The sequence below is a fragment of the Diachasmimorpha longicaudata genome, chromosome 9 (assembly GCF_034640455.1).
Source record: "Diachasmimorpha longicaudata isolate KC_UGA_2023 chromosome 9, iyDiaLong2, whole genome shotgun sequence".
Lineage (NCBI taxonomy): Eukaryota > Metazoa > Arthropoda > Insecta > Hymenoptera > Braconidae > Diachasmimorpha > Diachasmimorpha longicaudata.
This window is the reverse complement of record NC_087233.1, coordinates 5,464,232-5,481,913: the sequence shown is the minus strand read 5'-3', so window position 1 is coordinate 5,481,913 and position 17,682 is coordinate 5,464,232. Positions and strand designations below refer to the sequence as shown.

The window sequence follows — 17,682 nt, the reverse complement described above, 5'->3', positions numbered from 1 at the left end:
CACATTGGACTTGGAGTGTTTTTTGTTGCTAGTCTTTGATTTTTAGGATTGATTATTAATTATCACTTCTAAAATTGGTTCATCATGGTTCCATTGTAAGTTAACCTCATTGCCTTCACCCTGAGTGCTAGTTGTAAGCAATGGTTGTCACATTTATTGACAAATTCGGTGAAAATTTTCAATAGAAAATATTCTATTGAAAAAATCTGAAGAATTGAATTTTTGGTGGAATATATTTTATTGAGAGTTTTTTTCCTGAAACTGTCGAGCACGAATTCATGTCCAACAGTGAAATAAAGTTCCTCTCTCTCGATTGCAACAATGGAAATAACAAAAAATAATCGAATCCCGAAATCAAATAGAGAACATCACCAATGAAATACTCCATTTCTCCACCACAATAATAAATTCTTGCATGATTTTATTAAAATCACAAGAACATCCACTCCATCTACTTCAGTAGGTACAAATATTCATCAGCATTATCCACCCCTGAACCGGATAGCCCTTAAAAACCAATAAATACCTTCGGAATGCTGTGTCGATTAAATTTACTGAAAACTGAAAGGTATTTGAAATACTCTAGGCAAATACAATTCTAGATTTTAAATTCATAATCTTTTATGCTAAATTCACATTCTACTTTATACACAGTTATCATAATTTTTGAGAATAATCTTTTAATTTTTATCCAAATGTTCATTGAGTAGAGGAATCTCCGTTGTTTCCCCTGCAATTTCGTACTCATCATCACTTCGATCCTGTGGAAAATTCATCTAACCTAATATGATCCCCTTGCACTGACTCCTAATGAAAAAAAGTTGACAACAGCTGTTAAATCCAACTTCAGGAGAAATAATTCTAATTGAGTTGAACAATTTCTTGACTTTGACCACAATTAATTGGCTACACGTTGACACCAACCAATAAAACAATGAATGATCTACTCAACAAAATTACCGGGTTAATCTAACGTAACAAGCAGTCTCAAACGAGGCAATATCGTTCCATAATGACGAGAAAGAAACAAGTGGAGACGATTAAATTAACTTAGTTCATTAGCTGAGTTGTTATTTCTTTCTGACGTATAATAATGTTGTTTTATCATTAAAAAAAAATTTTCTTCTCATCGTCGTGGATAAGTTGGGTGTTTAACGTTTCCCATTGTTATACATAGCACGAAGTGGAGCCTTGAACGTGGCTGCTGATTGCTGTTGCATCTGATAGGCTAGTGGGTGAATTTTGAAGCCATATAATCTGAAATCAATCATATGACGAGTTAATCATTGACACGAAATTGAGGCTAACCTCCAAATTCATTATGTTTGGATCAAAGCACTCCTCCAGTGGAAATAAAGAACAAAGACCTGGGAGTGACGATTGGGCTCTCTAACCTCATTTTCGTTTCCCATCCTTTAATGTTTAACCTCCAAAAATTGTAGCATTTCCATTCTTTGTAGTCTTACCTGGGTACAAATTGATTTGGAGCTCGTTTGGGTCGGTATTCTGGGTGAACCATGAAGAGCATATGTGGAAAACCAGTGCCGAAGTAAGCCCCATCATTATGATGGTGCCTTGAACTTTTTGGAGTGTAAACATCCATGCACTTGGGACAATAGCTCTTGACCATGGCCTCACCAGGTACATCGCTCAATCCAAGGGGTAACATCTGTTGGGACTCGCAGTAGACCCTGGGGCAATGACCGAAGTCACCTGATTGGTACTTCTCGATCATCTGGGCAATGCCCCGATTTGTTAGGATGTACCGGGCGTGAATCAGTCCATACAACATCTCCGCCGCTTGCTCAATGAGGTCTGACTGGTTGGGATTGTCATCGAGGTCATCATCTATTCATTAATAAACAGTAAAGTCTAGTAATGGAATAATACAAAATTAATTGTTATCGATAACAAAAATTGTCCAGATTATTTGAGATCGATTTTATCGTTCAGTTGTGAGGCAATATCGAAAGATGTTTCAAGGGGTTTACCTGGCTCCAGGTCCAAGATCATGTCCAAGGCTTGACGATAATGTGGTACTTGTTCATTCAAACCGGTCAAATTGAATTTGTCTTGAATGTAATCTTCATCAACCTGCAATAATTAATTCGTTGATTATTTCCAAGGGAATTGATTTATGATCGATGTCCTATCAAGGGATTAGGCAAGGTCGTAAAATAGTAATTACCACGCTAAATGTATGATCAATCATTGTCTGAATTAATTATTAATTCCATTGATGGTTTACCTGATCGATTCATCGAAAAAATTGGATGTCTAAACTTTGAATTGAAAAAAAATCAGATAAAAAAGAAAATCCTTAGGGTTGAACGTCATTCAATAAATGCTCCCTCAAGTAATGATAATTAACGTCAACTCCACTCCTTACCTCACAAAAAAATTCATTTCCACGAAGTCCGCAGAACCAGGAGATCCAGGAAACCTCTTCCGAGCTGCTCATTTTTCTAAACAGAAATGAAAAATTGATAATTAACAGGTTATATCGTCGACAGGACACTACGACTGTTAATTCAAAACAAGAGATCAATGGACATCGTTCTAGACTTCAGATGTGGAATGATGAATTCGAGTGGGTTTTGATGAATAATTTCAGTCGAAGGGACTGAGACAGTAGACCAATCACAGGGACATTTGATTTTTTAAGCTTTTCGACTAGTTATTTCAGCAAATGAACCGTAGGTCGGCCACAATTTTTGTTAGTACCAAATCTGTCGTTTAGTTCACATATTTATTTTTTTATATCTCTCGATGCACAATTGCTTGGGTGTCCTTGCCCCGTTGATCAACGCGCTTCACCTACGTTTCCGTGGTCATCACCACAATGTCAGATCACTCTTGGATATCCCTCGGGAGAATGTGCATCCAGACGATGCATTACTCGTGTGATAATTGTTGATGTTGTTCGTTCAGATATCACGAATTGGGGAAATAATTTTCATTGACGGTAATTTTATAAAAATTAGTAATGCAAAATAAACAGTTCAGAGTCACAGCTTACCTTCAGATGTTGCTGTTAGTCACACACGCCACCACACGACTCGCTTCAGTCCTTTCCGCCTGGATCATTCACAAAAATTCAGGTGCCGCCATTTTTAAATGGCAATGCCATCTTTCGAGGGCTTTCAACACTCGTTCTCCCAAAAAATTGTCATTATATTGACTTTTATTATTTATTTCAGTAATAAAAACGATAATTACACTGAGGAATTATTTTATTTTGAGGGAATTTTACGGTTTTCATGGATTTTATGGTTAACATGTCTAGTCAAATCAATGTGCACGTGACTACGCGAGTCAGAATCCCGACAATTATTTATTTCAATTTTATAAACATTACATAACCTAAAATCGTCAATATGTTCGTAACATCATTCCAATTCCTCACATTAATTTTGTCGCTATAAAATTCGTTTGTAGGTTATAGGGCTGACTACAACATATTCCCCCAAAGGTCCCCAGGAATTCATCACGTGTCTCAATATTTTTTATAATAAATAAATAACAATTTAATTAATACATTAGTTGTGAGGTTAAGGCATGAACCACAGCTGAAAGATGATTTCATATGCAAAAAATGTCATATTTAGAGAATTTAAATAACATTACACAGGATGTCGAGTTAAATTAAGGTTCGATGACAACTTGAGTCAGAAGTAGAAGTATTTTGTTCAAACAAAAACGTTGGCCTGCGAATTGTAAAGCTTTTTTAGACCAACAATTAATTGCATTGCGACAAGGATCCAAATGTCGCCATTTTTTTCACCGATTTCTCCGAGAATCGAACCTGACCAATGAACCTGATCATTTTTTTGGGGGGGGACATATCCTTCAGCAAAGGACAAGGGATAAATGTCCCTCCACCACTAGCCTGCGATTTTTTAAAACTCATTGGTCTTGTCCCAGTCAATTACACCCCGTGACTGGGGTAAAGCTAGGTGATGTTTTAAGTATTATCACAAAATGCATCGGACTTTGTCAACATTGCTACATGTCATAAGGCCATAAGAATGTCGTTTTATCAGCGGAACGGGTGTTACTAGTAGTCCAGTAGTTCCCACTGTGAGTTCCTAACCTCAAACATATGTCAGAGGACTGACTGAAAATAAAATCAACGTCATGCAGTTGGTCCATTGATTTTCAGTGATTCAGTATTGAAAATTCTGTAAATAAAAATGCACATGTGGTTTTGGTTTGGCACCCAACTCAGTCCCTTTATCCTCCCCGGGTACAATGTCACAACGACCTGGGGTGTGATAGCGACTTGCCTGGGTCTGATTGCCTTGGCCATCACCTACGAGGCGATGAAAACCTTTCAAATAAAACTCCATCAGATGAATAAAGCAGCTGTTGCTGCCAGTGGATCCAGTGCTAATGAAAATTCATCTCTGTTGTACCATTTAGTGCCAGTAGGTCTCACTGGTAATAGGGGATATCGTTGGTAATTCAGTAATGATTGTTTATGTTTTAATTAACTCCAAATCCGACGTATTTTCTATAGAATTATTTTAGCCCAAATGTTCCCACATTTACAGTTCAATTAATCACAAAACGTCATCATTTACAGTTCAATTAATTATCAATTTAATTAGCAAAGTCGACAAAGAGACTCTACAAAACAGTTTTAACTGTTAACAGAAATATATTTTTTATGGGAAAAATTGAACCGAAAAAAATCTCGAAAAATTATCAAAGTAAAATAAATTGGATAGAAATTTTATAGAAAAGTTCAATAGAAATCCAATAGAATTTTCTATCGATTTTATATCATTCACGAGGCCATTTTCGATGGAGTGAAACATAAATTCTTCCAAAATGGAGAATTAATGTCAATCTATTTTCCAGTCAGGCATTATGTCGATGGCTGATGGAAGTCGTTCATTATGCAGTTCACGTTACCCTCGGGTACATAATGATGCTCGCAGCCATGACTTATAACGGATATATTTTTCTGGCATTGGTAGCGGGTGCTGCTGTTGGATATCACATTTTTGGGCCAACTCTGTTAGCTCTGAATATCAGTGAGGTTCGTCGAAGGTACGAAGACGTGCCCTGTGAGTCAGAATGCACTGGTAAATACTATTGTCATCAGGTTGAATGACAGGAGAGTTTGGATAGGGACATGAAATCTGTGGTACCCAATTGGCTCCACGAAAAATTTTACAATAAACATTTTGCTATGTTAATAGTCAGTAGGGAAAAGTGGCTTATCTCGTTGTACCACATCGCTGAGTTCGTTGACGTTCTAGGGGGAAATCCAGAGACGTCTGAGGGTGAAAGCCAGCAGTCGACAATTGCTATTATTTCGGATCAAGGGCCATCAGAAGTCAGTGCAGACGTTCATATCCACTGAGTCTCCAACCGGCGGACCCTTTTGTGCTCAATTTTAACGAATTTGGACTGATAAAATTAAGTGTTGATACAGTAAAGTTATCGCGGAGATTTTTAACAGATTGTTTTATATTGATGAGTGTTATCTGGACAAATATAAATATCGTTTTTACGTGATTTTTTCGTTGTCCTTTCCTTCCCTTCTGACAAATACGGATTTAACGTCAACTTCACCTCAATTTCTTGATTTCCTTTCCATTTAGTTATGAACATTCAGGGCTGCATTGATTAACAAAATTTTAATTCATCTAATTCTCCATTTTCTCATAAATCATTGGCCTAAACTCTAATTTTTAGACATTTTTTCACATCAATCCCATCGTCAATTTGAAAAATGAAAAAAAATTGAACTCAGAAATTTTACAGAAACAACTCATAATCGATAATATTATGGTTTTTAATTATGAAATTAAAATTTGAAAAATACCGAATCTAATTAGTTTAATACAGATGAGGAGACTGGGGCAAAATGAGACGTCTTCAATACGTCAGAAACCCCCCACAAAAATCGAATAATTTTTTTTTCATCTCTGAACAATTAAATTGGCAAATGAAGGGAATAATTCTCCATTGTATGCATTCTGTCTCTCTTTCTCATGTTCCCGAATAATGGAGTCTCAGCCGACTTTCCGGTATTTCCACAGGGTAGACTATATATAGTTCAGTTTCGCCTTTTCGGGCGAGCTAACGAGACCCCCTTGTCCAGTCTCAATAACTCTGAAAAGTAAGAAGTGGTGATTTTTCCTCAATATCCTGTGACACTCCATCAACCCTAACTCTTCACAAATAACGTCCGGTAATCCTGATAATTTTCACAAGAGAATATTCCTCCGAAGGGATTGAAAGTCGTCAGGAATACGGGACGAAGTGGCGCTTGACGCGCGTCAAACATTAGTATGCCATACAGCGACTTTCTGTTGCTGTTGAACTGTCAATTTATCACTGGTTCCCTCTAATTTTTCACTGATTCCGATCGGGTGAGGTATCTCCCACGACTGAAGTTTCCAGTCAGCGAAATAAATTTTTATAATTTTTTTACGTCTCGACGAGGGCTTTAAGACATCTCAAACGAAACACATCAACATCTGATGTTTGTTTTCATGAATAACTCTCCGCCGAGGAGTTAAATATCCTGGTGACAGTGAATTTTGAAGAGTTTTGTGATAAGTTTTGCGAATTATTGCGTCTTAATTTACTGACGAAAACGTATGATAGTAAATATCGACTGGTTTTGATTCTCATCACGCAGGTAACAATGCAAACATAACCTCAAATTTTTGGGATCACGAAACTGAGAAAATCACTGAAAAATTTCAATAGAAAATATTCTAACGGAACAAGTTATGTAAATTCCACCTCTAATGTTTCCTTCTTTGACATTCTCCATCAAACATTTCCGGTCAAGAAAACGTGCGACTAACTTCCGGAATTTTTATTAGAACAAAACTATTAAACCCTCCCTCCAAAGCTCCATAGAACCCCCTTGTAACTAACCAAAAATCTAACAGAATAATCCCCCAGGTACCTCAGACCTCCAAAATGGCAGTAGAATCAATCACCTCCACGGAGCATGACACCCCGGAGAGTCGCTTCACGCGCTACCTCTTCGTGGGAAAGGAATACCCAGTGTACCACTCGGGTACCTGGACGAACCCCACGAATTTCACTCTGGACAAGCTCCCATCCCTGGAGGATCTCTCCTGCTCCCCCGCAACCGCGCTCCTCCCTCTCAACAAGATAAAATCCGCCCTGTCCTCTGGTCTCATTCACCAGCCGGAGAACCTGATGTTCGCCCTGGCGGCATCGGCTCGCCAACAGAAGAGCGAGAGCCTCCGACGTGCAGCTTACGAGTACCTCTCCCAGCACTGCAAGAGCCCGGAGCACTTCCTCCTGTTCGTTTCCTTCGCCTCGAAGTTGAGCAAGCAACAGTCCATCCCCAGACACGGCTACGGCCACGGCTGGAGAACAGCGGTGAACGAGTGGTACCTCTCGCAGGGCTCGAAAACGTTAGCGGAGTGCGTCACGAGATTGAAAAGCAGATACGGTTGGAGTCACAAGGACATCATCAAGCTGTCACATCCAGTGACGAAGGGATGTACTCCCGACGTTCAGGCTGTCATCAAATATATCGTCTTCGGTCTGGAGAAGGCGAAACTGGAGTTTGAGAATGAGTCCAGAGCTCGGGAAGTGCTGGAGCTGATGGAACGAGTGGAGGACTTCAGACAGTGTGAGGATCCCGTGAGAGCTGCTGGCCTCATTCGACTTCACCATTACACCCTGGATCACGTTAATCCCGATCTGATGAAGTTCCCCGACGTCTGGGAGGCTCTCGTCGAGACGATGGACCTGGCCTCGATCGTACAGAATCTCCAAAGAATTCAGAACGCTGGACTCCTTGCAACTGGCTCACAGATAGCAGAGAAAATTATCGCTGCTTTGATGGATAAGGATCAAGTACTCAAGTCCAAGATCAGTCCCTCGGTGTTACTTCTCGCGGTGAAAACTTACGAGAACCCCGATGGGGTGCCCATGCCGGTCAAGAGACGCATTGGTAGGAAGAACAAGTTGAAGCACAAGAGAATTCCAAGACCTGATATGCGAATCATTGACGCCATGTATTTGGCTCTGAATATGTCTTTCTCGAATGTCCAGCCAACGGGTCTGAAATATCTGATAATTGTGAGCACTGGTGGATGGAGGAAACCTCAGGGCTGTCAGGGGGCCGTTGTTGAGGCCAGTGGACCCTGGGTGGTGGAGGCAGCCTGCGTTCTTGCTCTTGGACTCCTCAGGGCTGACGATAAAGTCACTGTCTCCACTTTCACTGGGACTGAGGGCCTCAATGCTAGGTCTGTTCACTTAGACAAAAATGCGACTTTCGTGGAGGCTGTTGAGAAGATCAAGGCGAGGTCCACTGGACCACCGAATATTGGTAAACCCATGCTGTGGGCTGCCCATCACAGGAGGAAGTACGATGTGTTCATTAATGTCGTGGATAAGATGAGGGAGAAGTATGACTTCACTGGAAGGGCCATGGATCTTTACAAGAAGAAGATGAATCTCCCTACTACGAGGTAAGTTTTCAGGATTTTTAGAGGTCAAGTTGACACTTCTCGGAATATTTATGAAGAAATTGGTCACTTTATCGCAGGGAAAATTATCAGAAAATATTTAGGCCCATGGACCAGTCAACACAAACCCTTCTATGCCAATGTTATGATTAATTAATTAATTATTAATTTTTAGATTAATTAATTGGGTCGTTGGCTCCACTTCCACCTACATGGAAGGTAGAAACGTGAGTGACGTTCTAACCGTCTGTGGTTTCGACGTCCACGTCCCCAGGATCATCGAAGCCTTCGCCAGACACCAGTTCTAACTGTCAATGTGAGGCCCTCCTCTCGTTGGCTGCATTCAACTTATTCTTCAGGCCATTTAGATCATCACCAGGTACAAAGCAAATGAAAAACCCTCGAAAAAACGAGAATTTTTCCTCACGCAAAAACTTTCAAAATCACTAGGTCAAAAAATTGATTTATGTTCAATCATTCCCAAACAAAATTGATGGACATTTGGAATCCATCCATCATGTTCTGACTCTTGAGCTGGAGCAGATATTTATAGTGTTCCTGATTTTACACTTTACTAACACTAGAGTGAAGTCTAGTACTAAGTGATAATAATCCTTGCACGGTGCTGGTAGTGTCTTCAATATGGAAGAACTAAGCAGAATGTTAATTTAGCTAGTAGTGATATGTTTATTGAATTCACGAGCTAAATATTGTTCAACGCTTTTATTTCTTTTCATTGCCATTGCTGCAAAGAATTAAGAAATGCTGATTGTTGTCGTTTGGAGGATATTCGTGATGTTTTTCTGACAGAGAAGCTCATACTGCCGAAATTTTTTAGCTGAAATGCACAATTTTTAGGGAAATCTTGACGTTTCTCATTTTTATGAATTTTTAACTCAAGAATAGGCATTAAAGTCCAATCAAAGAGTCGCCGGGTTTGGAATTTCATATACATTATTATTATTATTATTATTATTATTATTTCCAAACTGAATCTGACTTAATGGTATTTCCTGACAATCAATACTAAATTACTCACGATACTTTCTTTTACGTTGTAAGTGCTGGATATCCTGTGATGATATCGTTCTCTGTCAATAATACGTCGATTGATAATGGACAGAGCGGGACAAAATATTTTCTAAAATTTTTATCCTCATTCGACATTTCGCAATTATTACCAAAAGAAATGCATGAGAACTGGACAATCTGCCAGTCAATACTGGATTTTACAACAGTAAATTTTGACCTCATTTGTATTAAAAAGTCCAGCTCTGGCATTGGTATGAAAACATTCATAATGATGTATCAAACAGGCGTGTAATTAGACGATAATTGTAAGAGTGAAAAAAAATGGATGAAAGACTTGATGAATTCGCTGACTTTCTGTTAAACTTTTTATTTATTTCAAGATATTTTTCTTCAAGACAATGTGTAACGTATCTACACAGTTTTGTAAGTACAGATGTTCGATGAAAAATATTCAGTGGAGAAAATAAATTAAGCTTTAGTCCTCAAGACAATTTATTTTGTTGAGATAATCAATAGAACATCGTAAAATATTCTCCACTGAACATTTCGATAGTCCGAATTCATAAAAAATCTTGTAGAATCGTTCAGAGAATCCTCTGAGTCTTCCACCGATTTTTCTTCGCACATGCGCTAGCGTAATTAGCTTAATTGCAGGTATCTAACTCTGAGGAGGGTAGAATCAATGTAACAGAGGGGGATAATTGTATTTTCTTAATTTGGAACATAATTATTCCGCTTGAATGCTTAGTTTTATACGACGTTTTAATCCCGCAAGGCCATAATTCAGGATCTTAAGATAAAGAGCTCATTCCGACAATTTTAATTCTGTAAACCAATCGACATAATTTGGTGATCTAGATACAACGTACAAGTGACTGCGAATGAGTGATAAAAAAGCCCTGACAGGAAAAAAAAACTGATGAAAATTTCTACAACTGTGATATTCAATTAGCTCCAAAGAGTTTTTAGACTTACATATCGTTCAATTCTATCGATAAATCTGGATAGCCGCATCTGAAGTAACGAAAAAAACATGACTGGGCGTTAATAACTAAATTAATTATTGTTCAAATACTGTGATATTACAGTCAAAGTTTATCGTAACCGAGGAAAACAGTGTCCAAGTAACAGAGAATCCAAATCATGATAACAGCCGGATATGTTGATCAATGAATTATTCTTCGATAGAACTGAACGACAGAGAAACTGACGAAAAAAAAAACCCCGTAAATATCTGAACGATGAAAAAAAAAAATTAATCTAAAGTTTAATGAAATACATTGTTATTTACGTTCCGTTTGTTGCATAATAACAATAAATTTTTACTCGTTTGTAATGATAATTGAGTGTTTACACGCATACAAATAACAAAGGAAAATACACGTAATAATGTTTTTTACTGTGAGGTCCTGTCAGTTAATCTATTCCCCATTTTTATTTTTAATTTTACGTCATTTGATATATTTCTATTTTTTTTTTAATCCCGCAGGGGCAAGTGGACTCCTCAGTTTTTTGTTCTATTTTAACTATTGAAAATGGAGAACTCGAGTTTCTCTTTTTTACTAATGAAGAAATACAAATAAAATAATTTTATTGAAAAAATTCTTTATTAACGTGATACTGTTACATGATATCACACCACACGAATGTCATTTACTCTCATGTATACAAATGAATCAATGTATTCCTAACAGGCATCTCTCCCTCACACATGAAATTTTTCTTCCTCACTCACAAAAAAACCCACGTCATTCAAGAACGATTTATCATCATGAAATTATATATAAAACAGTTAATTGCATTAATAAATAAACCGGAAAGTCCCGAGGAATGTTCAGCAGTTCAATCCCCTGAAAATTCCCCCAGTCCCTCGGATAGTTTCCTACACCCTTCCCTCGGACGCCCTGAGTCCCACCTTCGCCAGGACGACTAGAAGGAAACGTATCCTATCGATGGGTAGCCACCCGAATCAGGACTGCAGGAGCACCCCAACGATTGAGGGGGGCGACCCACCCTCCAGGAAGCTATAATAATTGCATTAACAAAAGTTCAGTCTGAGATACACTAGACAAATTCAATAATCGAAATCTGTCATTTATAGCTCGTCCTTAAGATCGTCCTCCTCACTGCCAGCTGGTGGTGGTGCTCCACCAGCTCCCTGGTAGAGCTTAGAAATAATTGGCTGAACGATATCCGTCAGCTCCTTCTTCTGTTTCTTGTACTCCTCGGGATCAGTGTCCTGATTGTCCTCGAGCCACTTGATCTTCTCATCAATGGCCTCCTCCATCTTGGTCTTGTCCTCATCACTGAGCTTGGCCCCAAGTTTCTCCTTATCAGCCAGTTGATTCTTCAGCGAATAAGCATAAGACTCGAGTTCATTTCTAGCCTCGACTCGCTCCTTGAGTTTCTTGTCCTCATCAGCAAACTTCTCAGCATCCTTGATCATCCTATCGATGTCATCAGGTGTCAATCTGTTCTGATCATTAGTGATAACGATTTTCTCCCTGTTGCCAGTGCCCTTGTCCTCAGCAGACACCTGGAGAATACCATTGGCATCGATTTCAAAAGTCACCTCAATCTGGGGAATGCCTCTGGGCGCTGGTGGTATACCAGTCAGATCGAACTTTCCAAGAAGATGATTGTCCTTGGTCATCGGTCTTTCACCCTCGTACACCTGAATGGTGACAGTGTGTTGGTTATCAGAAGCTGTTGAGAATATCTGTGATTTCTTCGTGGGAATGACAGTGTTCCTTGGAATGAGCTTAGTCATAACACCGCCAACTGTCTCAATACCCATGGTCAGGGGATTTACATCGAGCAGAACAATGGCATCGGTGTCTTGTTCACCAGACAGTACACCAGCTTGGACAGCAGCTCCATAAGCCACAGCCTCATCAGGATTGATTCCTCGTGATGGCTCCTTACCATCGAAGTGCTCCTTAACCAACTGCTGAACCCTGGGAATTCTCGTTGATCCACCCACCAGGACAATCTCATGAACGTCCTTCTTATTCATATCAGCATCCTCCAGAACCTTGTGCACTGGCTTCATCGTACTACGGAACAGATCCATGTTCAACTCCTCGAATTTAGCTCTTGTCAGTGTCTCTGAGAAGTCCTCACCATCGAAGAACGATTCAATTTCAATTCTCACTTGGTGACTACCACTGAGTGCACGCTTGGCCTTCTCCACCTCACGACGAAGCTTCTGGACAGCTCTGTTGTCCTTCCTGATGTCCTTACCCTTCTTCTTCTTGTACAACTTGATAAAGTGATCCATCACACGCTGATCAAAGTCCTCACCTCCCAGATGGGTGTCACCATTGGTCGCCACCACCTCGAAGACACCGTTGTCAATCGTCAGGAGACTCACGTCGAAGGTACCACCACCAAGATCGAACACCAGAACATTCTTCTCACCGTCTTTCTTGTCAAGACCGTAGGCAATTGCTGCTGCTGTTGGCTCGTTGATGATTCTCATGACAGTCAGACCAGAAATTGTTCCTGCATCCTTGGTAGCCTGACGCTGGGCGTCGTTGAAGTACGCTGGCACTGTCACAACTGCGTGAGTCACCTTCTTTCCTAGGTAGGCTTCAGCTGTCTCCTTCATCTTGCCCAAAACCATCGCTGAGATTTCCTCGGGGGCGAAGACCTTGTCTCCCTCTTTCGTCGACACCTTTATGTGGGGCTTTGAGTTCTTCTCGATGACCTTGAAGGGGAAGAACTTGGCATCGTGCTGGACTGTTGGGTCGGACCATTCACGACCGATCAAACGTTTTGCATCGAACACTGTGTTCTCAGGATTTGTTGTCAACTGATTCTTAGCGGCGTCACCAATCAGACGCTCACCGTCTGCTGTGAAGGCGACGTACGATGGGGTTATACGGTTTCCTTGATCGTTGGCGATTATCTCCACTCGGCCATTCTTGTAGACGCCGACGCTGGAAGTTGAGAGAACGGTTAGAGAAAATGTACTCGTACAAAGGATGAATGAGAAAACAAGAGATAGTTTGAACTCAGAGAGACAAACTTTTTACAATATCTAGTCATTTTCCCATCTTTGTATCATGTTCAATAATGGAAGGTATCTAGTTACTTACCATGAGTATGTTGTTCCCAAATCAATACCGATGACAGTTCCAATATCTCCTTTGTCCTTCTTCTCGTCTTTAGCTGTAGCCAGGATGGCTAGCAGCCCTATTACCATAAACACCAGAGCTCCCTTCATGACTGCTCTCTCTCTCTATCTGCAAATGGATCAATCTGTTATTAATCAGGGGAATCATTCGTTCCGAATTTAGAGTGAAATGACCTCTCATCGTTTTGTCTTTGAAAAATTCACGAAATTCACTAAACACTAAAATACCAACGACATATTCTCGTTAGTTAATTAATTAAGCTCTGAATATTTCTTTAGTGCTCTCAAATAAATATTTCAAGGACATTCGAACCCTGACATTCCCTTCCTCAAAATTACAACCGCATTTTCCAGAACAGTTCGATTATTTCTCAATCGAACACGTCACACATGTCGATGACCGATAAAAATGATAATTCTCAGCGGCGAAATTCAAGTCTTCTCAATTAAAAATTAATTAACGAACAATAGTGCGAAAATGTTGGAATTTAGCACATGCTGCGGAAAACTCGAGACAGTCATCACACCCCAAACGGGTTAGAATGTTCGAGTAACTCGAAAATGTCGGTAATAACTCTCAATATGAGCCCCAAGGTCTTCCCCAGAGACTTTGATAAAGTTCTCGTGACCGATAATCACAGAAACTAGACCTGAACAACTGAGTAATATTCTGTTCCTCTAAAAATCCACGAAATTCGACTACCGGCATGTGAAATACACCGACGGATATCGCAAACAAAAGTCATCGTCTGCGCAAACAATCGACTCGATTAATTAACAAAATGGAAGATATTATTCCATGAATACTGTACAAGTCCTTGGATGATGAATTGAGAATGAGACAACGGGAAATGTAACGGTACAGGAATACGTGGCACTCGTCAAATTTTCAGAGGAAAAAAAATCGACTGTCTCAGGAACACCTCAAAAAGCCCAATAATCTTCTCAAATATAAAATTCTCACACGTTCAAGGGAGTTCTATTTACCGTTTAGTTTAATATATTTCACGTAGAAATTGTGAAAGAATTTCACAGAGGACCCAAGTCACTTTTAACTTGAACACTTGACTCGTACGATGTGTGGTATCTAACTGACTGCTGACTGAAATCAGCCCTGAGTATATTAACGGGCAGATTTCGGCGTGGCCTGCCCTCATTGGCTGAAATATCGACGTGGCAACGGAAATATCGTCTCTGATTCGAGAGTAGGACAACCGGTGTCCGCACACCATTGGCCCACGTCTGCCGGATTATTCGAGATGTGGAGAGAGAAATTTCGAGAGGATCGAAGAAGATGCTGTGGGTGGACGATAATTTTTTAGGCAATTTCTAGAAATTTATTCGGTTTTATATCATTTCGAGGAGAGGTTCTGATCTGGAGGGGGTCGATGGATCATTTATTGTTGGTAAGGTGATGACTGTGTCTAGAGGCAATGGGGAGGTTCCTGTAGGTCAAATTTAGGATCGATTCTAGACAAAACTTGGAACAGAGGATTGCTGTGGCTTCAATTCTGGAGATAGACGAACAAATTTACTTTTTTGATAAAATTTATCTGGAAGTTGATGACATTGGGAGTTGGGGGAGTGGATCATCGTTGGATGGGATGATTAAATTTAATTTTGAAGGCATAATCAGGTTCGATGCAACTCCAATTTATTCGCCTGCTCAGGCAGGCCTTACGACACACGATAATCTCATTTTTCAAATTAAAAAATATCGGTTTGAGTGCAATTTGTTCTGGTCACGTCTCAGCTCGATTTGTGCAGAGGACATTTATAAAAATTCTATACTTTTCTATTCAAGTGCCTGTTACAAAGGTTCCCTTTTCCCTGCTAATACTACATTTCTGGTAATCTGTAAAACGCAAGGGACTTAGTTATAAATTTACCACAAGAAAATTCTTTCTAAAAATATAGATTGTTTCTATTATTCTATCATTTTCGATTATCCAATAAATACCAAATACCTAATATTTTGAATTAGATATTATACCCTATTAAAAATCCTCTGTGAACGCTTCACAACAAAATTCATTTTTCTCTTAAAAAATAAAATATCTTACTCATAATAATAATGATCATTATTATTAATGATAATAACTAATTTTCATTGGTGTTACAGTAGACGTCTAACACGTACTTCTTTCTCAACCTACAGAAAACCCTCCAGAAAAAAAATACCTACATTGTTTATAATAATTCAGCTGCCTCAGAGTCTACTCCGAGTGTGAATCATCTCCAAGATTAACGGGGTGAAGTAGGTGATGATGCAGTCAGCCCCAGCTCTCCTCATGGACAGGAGAATCTCGTGTAAGACACTCTTGAGGTTGATGGCGCCGTTCTTGGCGGCGTGGTACAACATCGCGTATTCCCCAGACACTTGATAAATGAAAATTGGGTGATGAGGATGGGCCTCCTTCGTCCCCCTGACGACGTCTAGATATGCTAGGCCTGGTTTCACCATTATCATGTCAGCACCCTCAGCTACGTCCCTCTCCTACGATAATATAATTTTTTTGCTAATGTGTATAAACAAATATATAATTTTTCTAATTACTTCACATTTTAGGGTTTTGTAAGAAAATTTGAAAAAATAGAGGAATTACAGCAGCTCTGGCAGCCAATCCCACGCTGCCAGGGGGTAACTGATAACTCTGTCTATCGCCGAATTTAGGTGCTGACTTGGATGCATCTCGAAAAGGTCCGTAAAACCCTGAAGCAAATTTTACAGAGTAGGACAGCACTGCTACTTTGTTATCGAATCCTTCTTTCGATAGAGCCTTTTTTATCGCACCGATGCGACCGTCCATCATATCTGATGGAGCGATGATATGTGCACCTTGAAAAAAAATTATGGAATTCGTCTGACTCGATGCCGTATCAATGCCAATAAAAAATTTTTATGATAAGATATAATCCAAGAAGGAATAATGGATCAGAAAATAATGAAACGAACATCATCGTCATGATTGGGGTATCACTCATTAAAAAAATTAGCAAAAGAAATAAATAAAGAGTCACAGACGGGGGGAATTATAAAATAATTGGTGAAGCATTAGGCTGTCTCACCAGCTCGGCTGTATGCCACGGAAATCTCGGCAATTCTTGCAATACTAGATTTATTATCTATCAACCCATCAGTGGTGAGGATTCCACAGTGTCCATGGGTTGTGTAAGGACATAGGCAGACATCGCAAGCAATCACCAGATGAGGAAACCACTTTCTCAACCGGGGCAATGCCTGGACTATTGTATTGCTCGGGCTGTCCGCGTTACTTCCCCGAGGATCCTTCAAAAAACAATCAGTCAGTGTTCTAAGATTAATAATTTTGTTAATGAAAAATTCTATTGCTCTGCGAGGCATGTTTACTATATCATTTTTACAGTATTTGTTTAAGATTTCCCAGCCGAATTATTTAACCAAATTATTCAAACGTTCTCATCAATTTTCTCATTCATCCGAGTCATCAATTCGAAATGAAATGAACTACTACCTTTAATTCATTATTAATTACTCCAAAGAGCAATACAGACTTTAATCCTTTGGCTACCAGCGGTTCCAGGGCTAATTTCAATTGATTGATCCCATATCTAAATATTCCTGGCATACTGGATATCTCATCCTTAGCATCTGGTTCATCCCTGCGCCAAAATCCCCATTAATTCCGATTACTTGCAAAAATTTATTGAACAGACTTAATGACCAGTTTGGTTTCGTGCTGTACCCTCCACTTACAGAATAAATATTGGGTACATGATGTTATCGGGAGTAATTTCCACATTTCTCGTCTGCCACTGACGTAGGAGGGGATGAAATATCCCACTGTGGAGTCTGTGCTTTGCTATGACTTCATCAGACATGTTTATTTATTTTACTTTTTTAATATTTAGCCGGGAAATCACTTTTTAGCCTTCACCCACTGTTTTTATTTTTCACCTCGTCACATGTACTCTTAAGGCGAATCGACACGTGCAGTTGGACTGGCGACAAGGTTTGAAAAAAAATTTGAGGTTATGTTTGGGAGCTTCATTCCC

At 39.5% G+C, this 17,682-nt stretch overlaps 4 protein-coding genes across 10 annotated transcripts; 2 read left to right on the top strand and 2 right to left on the bottom strand.

Annotated features, from left to right (window-relative positions):
- Positions 1-404: 404 nt before the first annotated feature.
- Positions 405-3,170, bottom strand: LOC135166184 (casein kinase II subunit beta). Of its 2 annotated transcripts, none has more exons than XM_064128251.1 (5): positions 3,020-3,170; positions 2,390-2,465; positions 1,992-2,094; positions 1,467-1,848; positions 405-1,257 (listed from the first exon to the last, which is right to left on the bottom strand). In XM_064128251.1, exons 2-5 carry the CDS (start codon positions 2,459-2,461, stop codon positions 1,152-1,154), a joined length of 663 nt encoding a protein of 220 aa, XP_063984321.1. In that variant the 5' UTR covers positions 2,462-2,465; positions 3,020-3,170; the 3' UTR covers positions 405-1,151. The 2 variants fall into 2 exon arrangements, with proteins under 2 accessions (XP_063984321.1, XP_063984320.1); XM_064128250.1 differs by lacking the exon at positions 3,020-3,170 and adding an exon at positions 2,822-2,980.
- Positions 3,171-3,708: 538 nt separating this feature from the next.
- On the top strand, positions 3,709-5,526 carry LOC135166188 (protein SLC31A2-like). Of its 2 annotated transcripts, none has more exons than XM_064128256.1 (3): positions 3,709-4,459; positions 4,864-5,090; positions 5,208-5,526. In XM_064128256.1, the coding sequence occupies exons 1-3, from the start codon at positions 4,194-4,196 to the stop codon at positions 5,369-5,371; spliced, it is 657 nt and encodes a 218-aa protein (XP_063984326.1). In that variant the 5' UTR covers positions 3,709-4,193; the 3' UTR covers positions 5,372-5,526. The 2 variants fall into 2 exon arrangements, with proteins under 2 accessions (XP_063984326.1, XP_063984327.1); XM_064128257.1 differs by having other exon boundaries at positions 3,744-4,459; positions 5,268-5,526.
- Positions 5,527-6,045: 519 nt separating this feature from the next.
- Positions 6,046-10,914, top strand: LOC135166139 (RNA-binding protein Ro60-like). Of its 3 annotated transcripts, none has more exons than XM_064128170.1 (3): positions 6,046-6,133; positions 6,931-8,480; positions 8,653-10,914. In XM_064128170.1, exons 2-3 carry the CDS (start codon positions 6,949-6,951, stop codon positions 8,783-8,785), a joined length of 1,665 nt encoding a protein of 554 aa, XP_063984240.1. In that variant the 5' UTR covers positions 6,046-6,133; positions 6,931-6,948; the 3' UTR covers positions 8,786-10,914. The 3 variants fall into 3 exon arrangements, with proteins under 3 accessions (XP_063984240.1, XP_063984242.1, XP_063984243.1); XM_064128172.1 differs by lacking the exon at positions 6,046-6,133 and adding an exon at positions 6,159-6,658; XM_064128173.1 differs by lacking the exon at positions 6,046-6,133 and having other exon boundaries at positions 6,918-8,480.
- Positions 10,915-11,097: 183 nt separating this feature from the next.
- LOC135166128 (endoplasmic reticulum chaperone BiP) lies at positions 11,098-17,634 on the bottom strand. 3 transcript variants are annotated; one of them, XM_064128147.1, is made up of 7 exons: positions 17,384-17,565; positions 17,142-17,289; positions 16,717-16,936; positions 16,254-16,486; positions 15,909-16,144; positions 13,610-13,690; positions 11,098-13,450 (listed from the first exon to the last, which is right to left on the bottom strand). In XM_064128147.1, exons 1-7 carry the CDS (start codon positions 17,506-17,508, stop codon positions 11,605-11,607), a joined length of 2,889 nt encoding a protein of 962 aa, XP_063984217.1. In that variant the 5' UTR covers positions 17,509-17,565; the 3' UTR covers positions 11,098-11,604. The 3 variants fall into 3 exon arrangements, with proteins under 3 accessions (XP_063984217.1, XP_063984215.1, XP_063984216.1); XM_064128146.1 differs by lacking the exons at positions 11,098-13,450; positions 13,610-13,690 and adding an exon at positions 15,280-15,502 and having other exon boundaries at positions 15,833-16,144; positions 17,384-17,634; XM_064128145.1 differs by lacking the exons at positions 15,909-16,144; positions 16,254-16,486; positions 16,717-16,936; positions 17,142-17,289; positions 17,384-17,565 and adding an exon at positions 14,635-14,791 and having other exon boundaries at positions 13,610-13,756.
- Positions 17,635-17,682: the final 48 nt, after the last annotated feature.

Coding starts and splice junctions, on each gene's coding strand:
- LOC135166139 (XM_064128170.1), top strand. CDS start 6,949: ATGGCAGTAGAATCAATCACCTCCACGGAGCATGACACCCCGGAGAGT. Junction 8,481..8,652: donor ATGAATCTCCCTACTACGAG/GTAAGTTTTCAG, acceptor ATTAATTTTTAG/ATTAATTAATTGGGTCGTTG.
- LOC135166128 (XM_064128147.1), bottom strand. CDS start 17,508: ATGTCTGATGAAGTCATAGCAAAGCACAGACTCCACAGTGGGATATTT. Junction 17,290..17,383: donor ATGTACCCAATATTTATTCT/GTAAGTGGAGGG, acceptor ATTTTGGCGCAG/GGATGAACCAGATGCTAAGG. Junction 16,145..16,253: donor GATTGGCTGCCAGAGCTGCT/GTAATTCCTCTA, acceptor ATATTATCGTAG/GAGAGGGACGTAGCTGAGGG.
- LOC135166188 (XM_064128256.1), top strand. CDS start 4,194: ATGCACATGTGGTTTTGGTTTGGCACCCAACTCAGTCCCTTTATCCTC. Junction 4,460..4,863: donor GGTAATAGGGGATATCGTTG/GTAATTCAGTAA, acceptor TCTATTTTCCAG/TCAGGCATTATGTCGATGGC. Junction 5,091..5,207: donor CTGTGAGTCAGAATGCACTG/GTAAATACTATT, acceptor CTATGTTAATAG/TCAGTAGGGAAAAGTGGCTT.
- LOC135166184 (XM_064128250.1), bottom strand. Junction 2,095..2,389: donor GAAATGAATTTTTTTGTGAG/GTAAGGAGTGGA, acceptor TAATTATTGCAG/GTTGATGAAGATTACATTCA. Junction 1,849..1,991: donor GATCTTGGACCTGGAGCCAG/GTAAACCCCTTG, acceptor ATTAATGAATAG/ATGATGACCTCGATGACAAT.